The sequence below is a fragment of the Chelonoidis abingdonii genome, chromosome 3 (genome assembly GCF_003597395.2).
Source record: "Chelonoidis abingdonii isolate Lonesome George chromosome 3, CheloAbing_2.0, whole genome shotgun sequence".
Taxonomy (NCBI): Eukaryota; Metazoa; Chordata; order Testudines; family Testudinidae; genus Chelonoidis; species Chelonoidis abingdonii.
The window spans coordinates 16,056,232-16,069,063 of NC_133771.1; the positions used below are offsets into that span (position 1 = coordinate 16,056,232).

Here is a 12,832-nt window from a genome sequence, read left to right on the forward strand (position 1 = left end):
GCTGCAGGTTTTTTATCGCTATGTAGATGTACCCCATGAGGCCTTGATTGAGGTTTTGGGCATTACTAAAATAATGGGTTAGAAGCCAATGGAGATATGCCAATTTACATCAACCAAGGATCTAGCCCAGTATTTCTGTGTACTGGATTCTTCTCCCTAAGTTTGTGACTTGACCACGGATCCAAATAAGCTTCTTAATCTTGATATGTGACTAGATTTGAGGTCTACATAAGAGAATATCCTGTACCCGTGCGTTGGATGGCTTGCTGCACCGCTTCATCCAAATCTGTTTCTTTAGACTTCAGAAATTCAAGAACATCCTCTGTCTCAGTCACAAAGGTCAATCGCTTTCCCAGAATGTACACGGTGAACACTGGTCCATACTAGAACAAACAATAATACAACATTTGTCAGGATTTTTTCTGATTAGTGTATTTTATAGAAGACCAAGATATTTCCCATAACTTCAGCAATTGCCAATTAAGCAAGAGTTAAAACCCACTTCAAATGGACACTGTCAAGATGAAAATTATGAGCCTGATTCTGCACTCTGTTATTACAGTTTTACCTAATAAAACATGGTGTTAAAACATTATGAGGCCAGATATCTTAGAAGTTGGCCTTTTTTTTATTTTTTTTTTGTAATGTAGGTCATTTAGATGCCTAAATAGCAGACTGCATCCACAAATAATTGAGTGCAAAATAATGTCCACAAAAACATGATAGTGTTCACACACAAAATATTCCATTCAATAGAGTTAACATTTTCAGTGGAGTTGCACCAATGTAAAAGTGGTTTAATGGAATGGAGAATATTTAAAATCAGTTCTTACCCATAACAACAATGAGTCCGGTGGCACCTTAAAGACTAACACATTTATTTGGGCATGAGCTTTCGTGGGTAAAAAACCTACTTCTTCAGATGCATAGAGTTCTTACCCATGTTATTACTAGTAATGGGGTTTTCAATCAGCCCAGAATGCTTTGGGTTTACCTTCTATATTTCCACGGATAATGCAATAAGTTGTGTATTTTGTTTTCTTGTACTAGCACCATGCAGTTGTGTTTTGATTTCCAGCACTGAACAATATGAAGTGACCACATTTATACTACTTAACTGACTGCATCCATAAATCAGAGGGTTGGGTCCAATTGTGAGAACAATTTAATTGCACTCAAAATTTTGGGCCAACAATATTTGAGACTTGGGTTGAGGGTTAACTTAAAAAAAGGTTTAAAAAGCCAAAATAGCTCAAATTATGCATTGCTACAACTATTAGGATAAATTTCAGCCTGATCTTTATGAGGCCTATTTTTATGGATACTATTTTGCTTTCACAATTATTTGTAACACAATCTGCTACTTCGGCCTCTGAATAACCTAAATTGCAAAAACGAGGCCGACTTCTAAAAATCTGGCTTCATGATGTTTTAATAACATCAGGTGTTTTTATATTCTATCAGTGTATACAGTACTGTGAGGTATGATACTAATACAAATTTGATCTGCTTCTGGGATCAAAATTATGTACTTGGACTTCCTAAGACTCCAAATGAGGAAGTCAATTAAGAGGATAGTTAAAGCAGCAGAGAATCCTGTGGCACCTTACAGACTAACAGACGTTTTGGAGCATGAGCTTTCGTGAGTGAATACCCACTTCGTCAGATGCATCTAGTCTATAAAATGCCACAGGATTCTCTGCTGCTTTTACAGATCCAGACTAACACGGCTACACCTCTGATAAAAGAGTATAGTTGTGATTTAAATACTTTTCCACTAGTAGCTGAATTGTATTAATCAATTCCTTTCACATAAACTGCAGAATGTAACAATTTTCATTCACTGCATAACTGGGCAGGATTTGAGGTGACCCATAATAACTTTCGTAGACAGATTTCAGTGCAAGAACAGAGTCTTCACCCAAATCTGCCTGCACTCTTATGCAGAATTAAGAGCTCTGTAGGTGAAGATCCCCTCTCCTGTGGAACTGTGCTGGACATGGAGAGAAACTCACTCTTCCTTGTGGTGATCCTGAGCTTCACATAAAAAAATCTCTAACGGGGGCATCATTTCAGAAAAAATCAGTGGAGGAGGAGTGTCAGCATACAGGACATTATGTGTGCTTATATTATACCCTGCAAAGTTTGGGCGAGGCAAAAAGTGAAGCATACAGATGGAGTTGTGGTTAATGGCAACAGCCCCCAGAGTAGATGAGTGGGGGGCATGTGGGGTTAAGTGCTCCCCCACCCCCGATTGGCCTGTGAGGTTGGGGAGGGAGACGGGCTCTGTCCTCTCGCTGCGCCTGTCCCCGGCATGCTCGGCCCCCATCCCTGGCAGCCGGGCCCGGGCGGGGAATGGAGGGGGCGGGACCAGCCTTGTCTGGTGTCGGCAGCGCTGGGTCGCGGCTCGGTGCAGCACAGCAGCTGCCTGCAAGAACCTCGGTGGGAGCTGCAGGAAGCTCCCTGCCTGGACCCGGCTGCCAGGGACAGGGGCTGAGAGAGCCAGAGTCGCCTCTCCCCCCAAGTATTTTTCTGGATCTCTCGGCCCCTGTCCCGGGAGTGGGCCGCTGCCAGGCTCTCTCAGGCAGCTGCTGCACAGCACAGAGCAGTGACCCGGAGCAGCCTGCTTCAGCCGCATCAGAAGCGGCTCCCTCCCGCTCCCCACCCGGCTGCCAGAGAGAGCGGCCAAACGTGCGGGGGAGGGTGCAGCAGGAGAAGGACAGAGCCCCTCCCCCGTAGGTAGCGTGGAGTGGGGACGGTGAGGCAACTGGCTGGGTGCAGGGCAGGGAGGTCTCTGGGCAGAGGAGACACGTGGGGTGGTCATCTGTCCTCCCCTTTAGCTTGTGTCCCCCCAGGATGGAGGCAAAACAAGTTATCTATAACAGACCCCCTAACTTCTAGCTAGGCAATTCTAAGTATGTGCCTGGCTGTGATGCCATTGGAAGATTTTATAAAGTCTGCCCAAATGGCTTCTAAGCTGGTCAGAAAACAGAACTTCTGTCCAGTGGGAAATGCCAATTAATAGATTCATAGATTCTAGGACTGGAAGGGACCTCAAGAGGTCATCGAGTCCAGTCCCCTGCCCTCATGGCAGGACCAAATACTGTCTAGACCAGTGTTGCTGCGGGGGGGTCATCCCGAATCAGAACAAACAGTTGCAAGCTCAAAATATTTTGTAGAATGGAAATTTCAAACTATTTCCATCTGGAAACATTGCAATTACCTTATCAAAAGTTTTCATTTTGATAACCTTGAAACATTACACTATTAAATATAATATATGCATGTGTAATTTTAATAAGTATAATAACAAAGTTTTTTTTAAAAAAATTTAATTGTAAGTCTAAATGAAATGACCGTTAGAGCTGAACTGAACAAGAATGTCAAAATGAAATGAAACAACAAAATCAAAATAGAATAGTGCATTCTGATTTTAAAGGTTTCAAATGTTTTCTGGTAAATATGTTAATAAAAATTGACATGTTCCCTCAAAAAAAATTGATGTTGACGAAACATCATTTTCCAATAAAAAACTGTTCAGCTGAAAAATTTTCATCAGATCTACTTCCAACCAATACAGCAGTGGTTTTCAACCTTTTTTCATTTGTGGACCCCCTAGAAGTTTTCAGATGGAGATGTGGACCCTTTTGGAAATCTTAGGCATAGTTTGCGGACCCCCAAGGATCTGTGGACCCCAGGTTGAAAGCCACTGTTCTATAATAATGACAACCTATTGTGGACCCTCTAGACTTTGTCTGTAGACTCCCCGGGGTCCGCAGATCATAGGCTGAAAACCACTGCTGTACGTTTCAAAGTATGGCTTGTAAGATCAGTGGGAGGGGGAGCCTTGTATTCTCAGCATTAATAAAAATAGGCTTAAAAATAAAGTATGGAAATTAGAATAGAAAAGCTAAGCTAACCGTATAAATTTAAATGGTCAAAAGTCAGGAAATGCAAAAATGAAGGTTACATATTCAACCTGAAGTCTGCTTTTTTTTGCTTATACATTACAACATAATCTTCAGTTATATGGTAATATCCCATTTCTCCAATAATACATTACTTATTCATACACTCTACAAGCTTATTACCTTGATTCTGGCTTGTTCTATAAACTTCAGAGGAGCTTTCCCAAACTGAAATGCAGCTCCAAACCAAGGGATCCAGCCGCGGATTAAAGGTGGGGAATTTGGATTTCTTGGCTGAAACAAAAAATACATAATAATAAGAAGCCCAAGGACTAAAGCCAAGACAACAGTAACATCTATGTCCATTTCCTCCCCAACACCAATGACTGATGATGTAGAGAAATGTTGCTGTTGATTCCAAACTGGCTTCTGCTGCTGCTTCTGAGGCTCCCTTATTGATGTATTGTAGTATTTATATAGTGTACATGGGTGTACTTGGGGCTGTACACAGGGTAAATGTGTTGAATGTATCTGAACTGAAGAACTGTTTTGAATACGATAAATAAAAAATGGGGTGTGGCTGTTATGTAGCATGTGTGATGGAGTGGGTGGGTCTGTGAAAAATGTTTGTAGTGTAAAAGAGGAGGAGGGTTGGTTGATCATTCAGAAACTCTTCCAATTGTAATTTATGGGTTAGAAGAAGACATAATAGTAGGTGTGGATGGAGGACGGATATAGCTTGATCCAAAGTCCATTGAGGTCAATGGAAAGATTCCCTTTGAATTTCATGGGCCTTAGACCAGGTCCAAAGGGAGAAGCTAATAGTAGTAGGGGAGTAGAAGGAAAAATGTGCAAGTATGTAAGGAACTTTGTAGTCTGGGCAATGACGATGAAGAGCTTGGATTTGATGCAGAAGTTGGCTAAGTAAGCTAGAGCAAATAGAAGAAGGATGACCAGTAGTTACACTGCCAGCCTAGGAGTTTGAAGAGCGAGGTTCAGTTCCCAGCCCTCTCACAGACTTCCTCTATGACCTTAGGAAAGTTACTCAGTCTCTTTATGCCTCAATTGTAGCACGGGAATAATAGCATTTCCGCACCTCACTGCGAAGGTAAATGTATTAAAAATGGTGAGGTACTAAGATTCAATGGTGATGGAGGCCATATAAGTACCATAAAAAAATAAGGTCAGAATGACAGGAGAAGAAGATGATTGTACCAAGCCCATTTTGGATAGACTAGACTGAGGAGTAGAGAGAGGAGGTTATAGCTATCAACATGAGAAATGAACAGGGATAGAGAATAAAGGACAAACTTTAGATTCATAGATTTGTTTAAGGCTGGAAGGAACTATTACATCATCTAATCTGATTTTCTGTATGTTACAGACCATAAAATTTCACCCTGTTACCTGTTCTGTGCCTTGTATTTAGAGATGTTGATGCTGATGTTGGCAGCAGGGAGTATAAATTAGATAAGAATTTGGCACTGTGTGTTTATCACTCAGAGGTGCTTTGGGTTGAGGAGTTTAGTTTTTTTGTCTGTACAGAAGAGAGAAAAATGTCCTTTAGCAAATCTCAGCAAACAAGGTGTCAAATTAACTTTAATGGGATTGTTATTCAGGTAAGCGGATGCATGTTCAACAGGACAGCAGAGGAGAATCAAAATGAACTCTTACAAGTACATCAAAATACTGTACAGAGGGCAACACTCGAGGCGAAGAGTAATGATTACACTCTACAGTAAAACATTGCAAAATACATCACAGCATCCCTTTGAGACAACTAACCTTTTGCTAGTTTCGTTTGGCATTGCAATTGGATTCAGCTCTCTCTGAAGTCATTTACAAACTTCCAGTGAATTCTGTGGGTGAAGGATTGGGCCAGAGTTTTTAAAACAAATTCCTTTAGTGTATACCCCTTTGAGCAGCAGAAATGTAATATTCACATTATGGCTTTTAGCACATTTTTGACCCATGTAAAGCAAGGGGCTTTGCAGAACATACAGGCGATACAATCTCTGCCCTGAAGCCACCACGGTAGCAAACTCTTACGCATGTGAGTAACTTTACACGTGTGAGTAGATCCATTGTGTTCAGTGGGCCTACTCGTGTGCAAAGCTCTTAATACACCGCTATGTCGATATAACGCCATCCGATATAACATGCGGTAACGTAGTGCTCTGGGGGGGCGGGGCTGCGCACTCCGTTGGATCAAAGCAAGTTCAATATAACACGGTTTCACCTCTAACGCGATAAGATTTTTTGGCTCCCAAGGACAGTGTTATATCAGGGTAGAGGTGTATGTGTAAGTGCATGCAGGAACTGGGTGTAAGGGCAAACCGCCAACTTTTGTGCTTTCTCCCATGCTGCCCCTCACCCTCGGGAGAAGCTCACTGTAAACATCCGTAAAACTTACTCATTGTCCTCCTTCAAAACCCCTTTAACTCTCCTTGATCAAGATCCCTACCAAAAATTGGTAATGGTTAGGCTGCTGGAGTGCTGAGATGACAGCCTATCATGCTGGCAGTACTGTCTCATTTGTTTCCTTGTACTCCCCATCTGTCTGCATCCATCTGTTGCTTCTACTTTATACTTAGATTGTAAGCTCTTCAGGACAGGGACTGTGTTTTTGCTCTGTGCGTATACAGCATCTAGCACAATGGAGTCCTGGTCCATAACTAGAATCCTAGACTGGCTGGCTTGGCTATGATAAATACAAATTATAAATAATAATACAATTATTATTCTGCCACTGATGCTAACATCTTATCCACCCATGTAATTCCAGTGATACGAAATACAGGTTCATCTTAAGTAAGGGGTGTAGAAGGCAGCTGGTAAGAGCCACACCCTAATGTCATCAGAATGTTTTATTTAATCAAAGGCACATAATCGCAAAGGGAAGGATTCTCCACAGTGTTTCTATGGCAGGAAAGGATACAAAGCAAGGAGAACTCAGTTGGGGGCATAGAAGGGGAGAAACGGTTCCATGACATGTCCCCTTTCTGGGTCTCTTGTATCATTTCTGCAAGGCGGGGCTGCCCAGTTTTGGAGGCAGGAAGGGGTGTCAGTGGAACTAGAGATCTTATGCTTTCTGTAGCATGCTTACTTCCTGGGAAGCAGCTTGGTGAAGTACAAGAATGTGGTTGTGAGAGTCAGAGCCCTGAGTTGTTTTCCTGGTTCTGCTACTGACTTATTGTGTCACCTTGGGCAATTCACTCACCTGCTCTGTGCCTCAGTTTCCCCATCTTTAAAATACAAATAGTAATACTTATACTTATGTGTAAAGTACTTTCAGATCTATGGTTGTAAAGGGCAAAGTATGGCTGTTTATTGTTTTGCATATCTCCATTATAGAGTTTGGTCCAATAGTGTTGCCAACTCTTGTTAGTTTTTTCATGAGCCTCGCAATTTTGGGTCGTTTTATTGAAGCCCCAGCTCCTGGAGCAGGGCACCATTTAGGGAGGGAAGCGGGGACCTGGCCCCTCCCCTGAGTTTCATACCACATTATAATTTTACAAACGGGGTGGTGCAAGGGGATATTTGCGGGGACTATAGCCACCCCAAAATTTGTCTCAGCCCCACCCGTAGCATCCCTCCCAGAGCTGGCTGCCCAGCCAGCAGCCGCCACACTCCGCTGCCCAGCTTCCGCCACCCTGCCAGTCTCCTCTTCTCTTGGAAGTTGATCTATGGCTGGTGCAGCATTGGAGTAGTTCGTCTGATAATAGAGATGGCCGTTCCCGAGTGAAAACAACAAGGAGTCCGGTGGCACCTTAAAGACTAACAGATTTATTTGGGCATAAGCTTTCGTGGGTAAAAAACCCACTTCAGATGCATAGAGTGAAAATTACAGATGCAGGCAAAAATATATTGACGCATGAAGAGAAGATAGTTACCTCACAAGCAGAGAACCGGTGTTGACAGGGCCAATTTGATCAGGGTGGATGTAGTCCACTCCCAATAATTGATGAGAAGGTGTCAATTCCAGGAGATGCAAAGCTGCTTTTGTAATGAGCCAGTCCCTAGTCAACCCCAACTTCTTCAACCTATTCAAGCCCAAATTAATGATGTTAAATTTGCAAATGAATTTTAGGGTATGTCTGCACTACCTGCCAGATCGATCCAGCGAGGGTAAATTTATCGTGTTTATGTCTAGTCTAGACATGATAAATTGACCCCCCCCGAGCACTCTCCCATCAATTCCTGTACTCCAGTTTGGTGAGAGGCGCAGGCAGAGTCGACGGGGGAGTGTCAGCAGTCGACTCACTGCAGTGAAGACACCACAGTAAGTCGATCTAAGTACATCGACTTCAGCTACGTTATTCATGTAGCTGCAGTTGCATAACTTAGATTGATCCCCCCCTCCCCCTCCCCGCAGCGTAGACCAGGCCTTAATTCTGCAGTTTCTCTTTGAAGTCTGTTTCTGAAGTTTTTTTGTTCCAGTATGGCTACTTTTAAATCTGTTATAGAATGTCCAGAAAGACTGAAGATTTCTCCTACTGGCTTTTGTATGTTACCATTCCTGATGTCTGATTTGTGTCCATTTATTCTTTTACGTAAAGACTGTCCGGTTTGGCCAATGTACATGGCAGAGGGGCATTGCTGGCACATGATGGCATATATAACATTAGTAGATGTGCAGGTGAATGAGTCCTTGATGGTGTGGCTGACGTGGCTCGGTCCTCTGATGGTGTCCTAGAGTAGATATGGGGACATATCGTGCCCAAAGTGGGTCTCCTCTGAGCTGGGGAGGTGGGGACAGGACACCTGTCTGTGCAGGTGCCTCTGGCTCAGGAGTGGGAGCTGCTGCTGCTGCTGTATTGAACAAGTGTTCAGACTCCTGTGTGCTTGGCTTAAAGAGACAGTGTGCTGACACAATCATTCAGCATAGACAATCTCACACACATACTCCCCCAACACACACCTTCAGTCTCCCACACACTCTCCCCAACACACACACAATCAAATAATAGTATCCTTTCAGAATGTAAATTTAGCTGGTACTCACCTTAGGAATGCCTGTTTTTTTTTTTAAAAAATGCTAAACACTGTGCAGATGATGGTTGCTTATTTTCAAATTATATTTTAATTATATCTGTAAAATAACTTAAAATTAATATGAAAATAAATGCAGTTTCAAGTCTGATACTAATAGTAATTATGAATTTAAATATTAGAGTCACATATATGTTTGTGTTCAGTAAACAGAAATGCCAGAATAATTAAACAAATAAATTCCCATTCTGAATAAGGGGGGAGGAACTTAATCATGCACGTTAAAATTAAGTAAATATGTTTTTAGTGGAGTGAAAAAACAATTGACCAAAACAGAGTGGATAATGGCAGTAACACAGAGTGTGTCAGAGAAAGTAAGCAAATATTAGGCAAATTGCATTTATTTTTATTTATCTCTACTAAAGATGGTGTACAAAGTATCAAACGTGTGTTTCTGATATCTGTGCTAAGGCTCCAAAATGGATACCTCAATGCGTGGGTTTGGAAATATCTTGTATTATCGCCTGATTGTTCTAAATTTACATATAAACTTAAAATATGTCTTTAATTAGTGTTTTTTTCTTTCTTTATATAGGAATTAGATACAGTGTTCCCATCAGTTAATTTCTAACTTATCTGCAAAACAAAACAACCACAGCTAGAGCTTTCAGGTGCCTAAGTAGCCTCTGAAATTACAGTTAAAATCTGAAATGGCACCCCTGTCCTGGAGTCCTGGCTATGTGAGAATCTTAGCTTTCAGTTAGAAAAAAAAAATTTCTAGCCCTTATGATTGCAGAGCAAAGTTTGAAAACATGAACTTTAACCACTCAAATAGCTAAAGGCAAATATAATCTTTTAAAAGTCTCATTATGTGTAAACCGATCTCATGACTTTGGGGACCTGACTAATAATTTTTGAATATCAGCTATTGGCAATAAATAACTGCTTAAAACCAACTTTCACTACCGCATGTGTGAGAGCGATTGGATGAAAGACTACATTTCCCAGAAGCCTCTCTGTAGGACTTAGTTATGTCACTGAGCAGAGACTTTGGAGCCTGCTTATCGGGAGACGGTGTGGAGTGAGTGCTCCCTGGTGCTGCTGGAACTTCAGGAAAATGACCTCAAGAAAGTGACTCACTGACTTTTAATTCTTTCCAGATTCTTTTGGGTGGGTGGGTGAGTGTGCCTGTTATGTTACATGCTGAATGCTATCCCCAGGAGGAGAGAAGTTTGCCTTTACCAGAGAGATGGCCCCGAGCCAGCAAGTTCGCGCTGTCAGCCTGTGCAGCGGCTGTTGCAGAACTAGGTACCAGCCACTTTGATTTTATTAGAGGGAAGGGAGTCGTGGTTCACTGGGGTGGGGGGTAGGGAAAATGCTCAGCCCCATTCCCTCAGCTTTCTGTTCACTGCTGCTTTAACATTCAACAACTTCCTGGCGCAGGGAACTTGTTACACTGGTGTCTCCTCTTTATACTTTTCTGTGTAGTGCAACTTACAAAATATATTACATCACATGCAGGAGTGAAAGTAACTTAAAGGACTTACCAGCATGCTGGAGTCCTGACCACAAGTGGAAGAGATATGGCCTCACCTGGAAGAGGCATGGCCTTTAAATCACCCCAGGAGCCACCAGCTGCAGAGGCGGCTGGGAGCCCCTGGGGCTCAGGGGTGATTTAAAGGGCCTGGCGCTCCAGCCACCACTACAGCAGTGGAGCTCCAGGCCCTTTAAACTGCTGATGGAGCCCTGACGCCGCTACCCCAGGGCTCCGGCAGTGGGGCTCAGGCAGCGCTTTAAAGGGGCAGGGGCTCCAGCCGCTGTGGGGAGCCCTGGCCCTTTAAATCACCACCGGAGCCCTGCTGCTGCTACCCCAGGGCTTGGGCGGCCGGGCTTCGGTGGCGCTTTAAAGGGCTCAGGGCTCCCCACAGCAGGAGGTGTCCTGGGCCCTTTAAAGTGCCGCCTGAGTCCAACTGCTGGAGCCCCAGGGTAGTGGCGGCAGGGCTCCGGCGGTGATTTAAAGGTCCCGGGGCTCCCTGCATTGTTGGAGCCCTGGGCCCTCTAAATCACTGCTGAAGCCCTGCCGCCACTACCTGGGGTTTGGGAGGCGATTTAAAGGGCCGGGGCTCTGGCTGCTCTAGGAAGCTGGTCTGGAAGTACTGGCTGATCACTTGGTTTCTCCGGGTCTGCTGCTTTGCAAACTTGGTATTGCTCCGCGTTAGGTATTTCAGATCTAGGGCTTGTCTACACTGGCAATTTACAGCGCTGCAACTTTCTTGCTTGGGGGTGTGAAAAAACACCCCCGAGTGCAGCAAGTTTCAGCACTGTAAAGTGCCAGTGTAGACAGTGCATCAGTGCTGGGAGCCATGCCCCTCGTGAAGGTGAGTTTTTTTAATAGTGCTGGGAGAGCAACGCTTTAGCATTGCCAGTGTAGACTAGCCTCAAATCTTTGCCGTTGAGAACAGTGGGATGCAATAGTGAATCAGGACAAGTTCTGAGTGATTTAAATGTGCAACGTACTCTTATTTCTGATAGAACATCAAAAAGGCAGAATAATCAGTTGAAGTTGACTGTGTGAGTAATTTGCCTTCTACAGTTAGTTTAGAGTAGCGTTCCCCCTTCTCTCCAAAAAGAGATCTAATCTAGTTGGGAAGCTCGTGTTTCTAATTACAGCAGAGCTGTCTTTAGAGACGTGTCAGTGCAACAAAGAGATAGCAGATATTTAAGGAAGAGGGAATGCCTATACAATGCTGCACTGTGATAAATAATTTGATATTTTGTAATATCTGTGTAGTGTAAATGATTAATTTGTACATGCAAACTTGGTGCAATGTCCTAGTGATTTAAGGGCTCTTTATTGTTTAAAGATATCCAATACAAGAAATAATAATGAGATTATACTGTGACTTTATCAGCATCTCTAAGTATTATTATTAGTTTTGTTTATTATTTGTATAACGTAGTGCCTAGGAGCCCGAGTCATGGGCCAGAACCCCATTGTGCTAGGCTCTGTACAAACACAGAACCAAGAGATAGTCCGTACTCCACAGACATTACAATATAGTATAAAACAAGAGACAACCGATGGATATAGGCAGCCTGGGAAATACAAGGCAGTGTTGGTTAGCACAAATGGCGGTGGTCTCAGCACACCAGCAGCCTGGCTGTTGTCAAGTTTATTTTTATGTAAGGGCAGTGTGTAACTGCACTGCCCCAGAAGCAACACAGGGAATAGATTAAGGGACACTTTCTTCTCTGGTTCTGCTTTGTTCCAATGGGAAAAAGTAATCTTCTATTAATCCACGCCAGGGGTTGGCAACCTCTGGCATGCGACTCGCCAGGGTAAGCCCCCTGGTAGGCCGGGCTGGTTTGTTTACCTGCTGCATCCGCAGGTTTGGCCAATCACGGCTTCCACTGGCCACGGTTCGCCGCTCCAGGCCAATAGGGGCTTCAGGAAGCGGTGCGGGCTGACGGATGTGCTGGCCGCAGCTTCTTGCAGCCCCCATTGGCCTGGAGCGGCAAACCGCAGCCAGCGGAAGCCACAATCAGCCGAACCTGAGGATGTGGCAGGTAAACAAACTGGCCTGGCCCGCCAGGGTGCTTACCCTGGTAAGCTGTGTGCCAGAGGTTGCCAACCCCTGATTCACGCCAACAGAAGATTGCTTCCCCCTCTGCTCAAAGCAGCTCCCCCACATTGTGGGATGGAGCAGTCAAACATCCTCCCATTTCATGCTCCCCTGCGTAGGGATGAGGAGATTACTGGCTCTGCAAAGTGTGCTTTCCCTCTGGAAATTCAGAGTGGCCACTTGAGAATGAGGTGCACTGCATTGTGCACACCAAAGTCTTGTCACAGAGTATGTAAAAGGGTGGAAGTAACTGAGAAGGATTTAACATGCTCCAGCATCTTCCAGAAACTCCAAATGCTTCTCCAAAGA

The 12,832-nt window shown here is 43.8% G+C and overlaps 2 protein-coding genes across 3 annotated transcripts in view; one reads left to right on the forward strand and one right to left on the reverse strand.

The window, feature by feature from the left end:
• LOC116823201 (24-hydroxycholesterol 7-alpha-hydroxylase-like) overlaps positions 1–12,832 on the reverse strand; it is a 53,993-nt gene that overhangs the window by 15,431 nt on the left and 25,730 nt on the right. Inside the window, 2 exon segments of the mRNA XM_075063631.1 lie at positions 248–383; positions 4,092–4,202. Coding sequence (XP_074919732.1) covers positions 248–383; positions 4,092–4,202 — 247 coding nt within the window.
• Positions 9,855–12,832, forward strand: part of LOC116823200 (mitochondrial uncoupling protein 4-like) — a 42,130-nt gene continuing 39,152 nt past the window's right edge. Inside the window, exon 1 of one of the 2 annotated variants that reach the window (XM_032777613.2) lies at positions 9,855–10,208. In XM_032777613.2, the coding sequence (XP_032633504.1) occupies positions 10,094–10,208 (115 nt within the window). In that variant the 5' untranslated portion in view covers positions 9,855–10,093. The remainder of the gene's footprint in view (positions 10,209–12,832) is intronic. The other variant, XM_032777612.2, reaches the window with a different exon arrangement.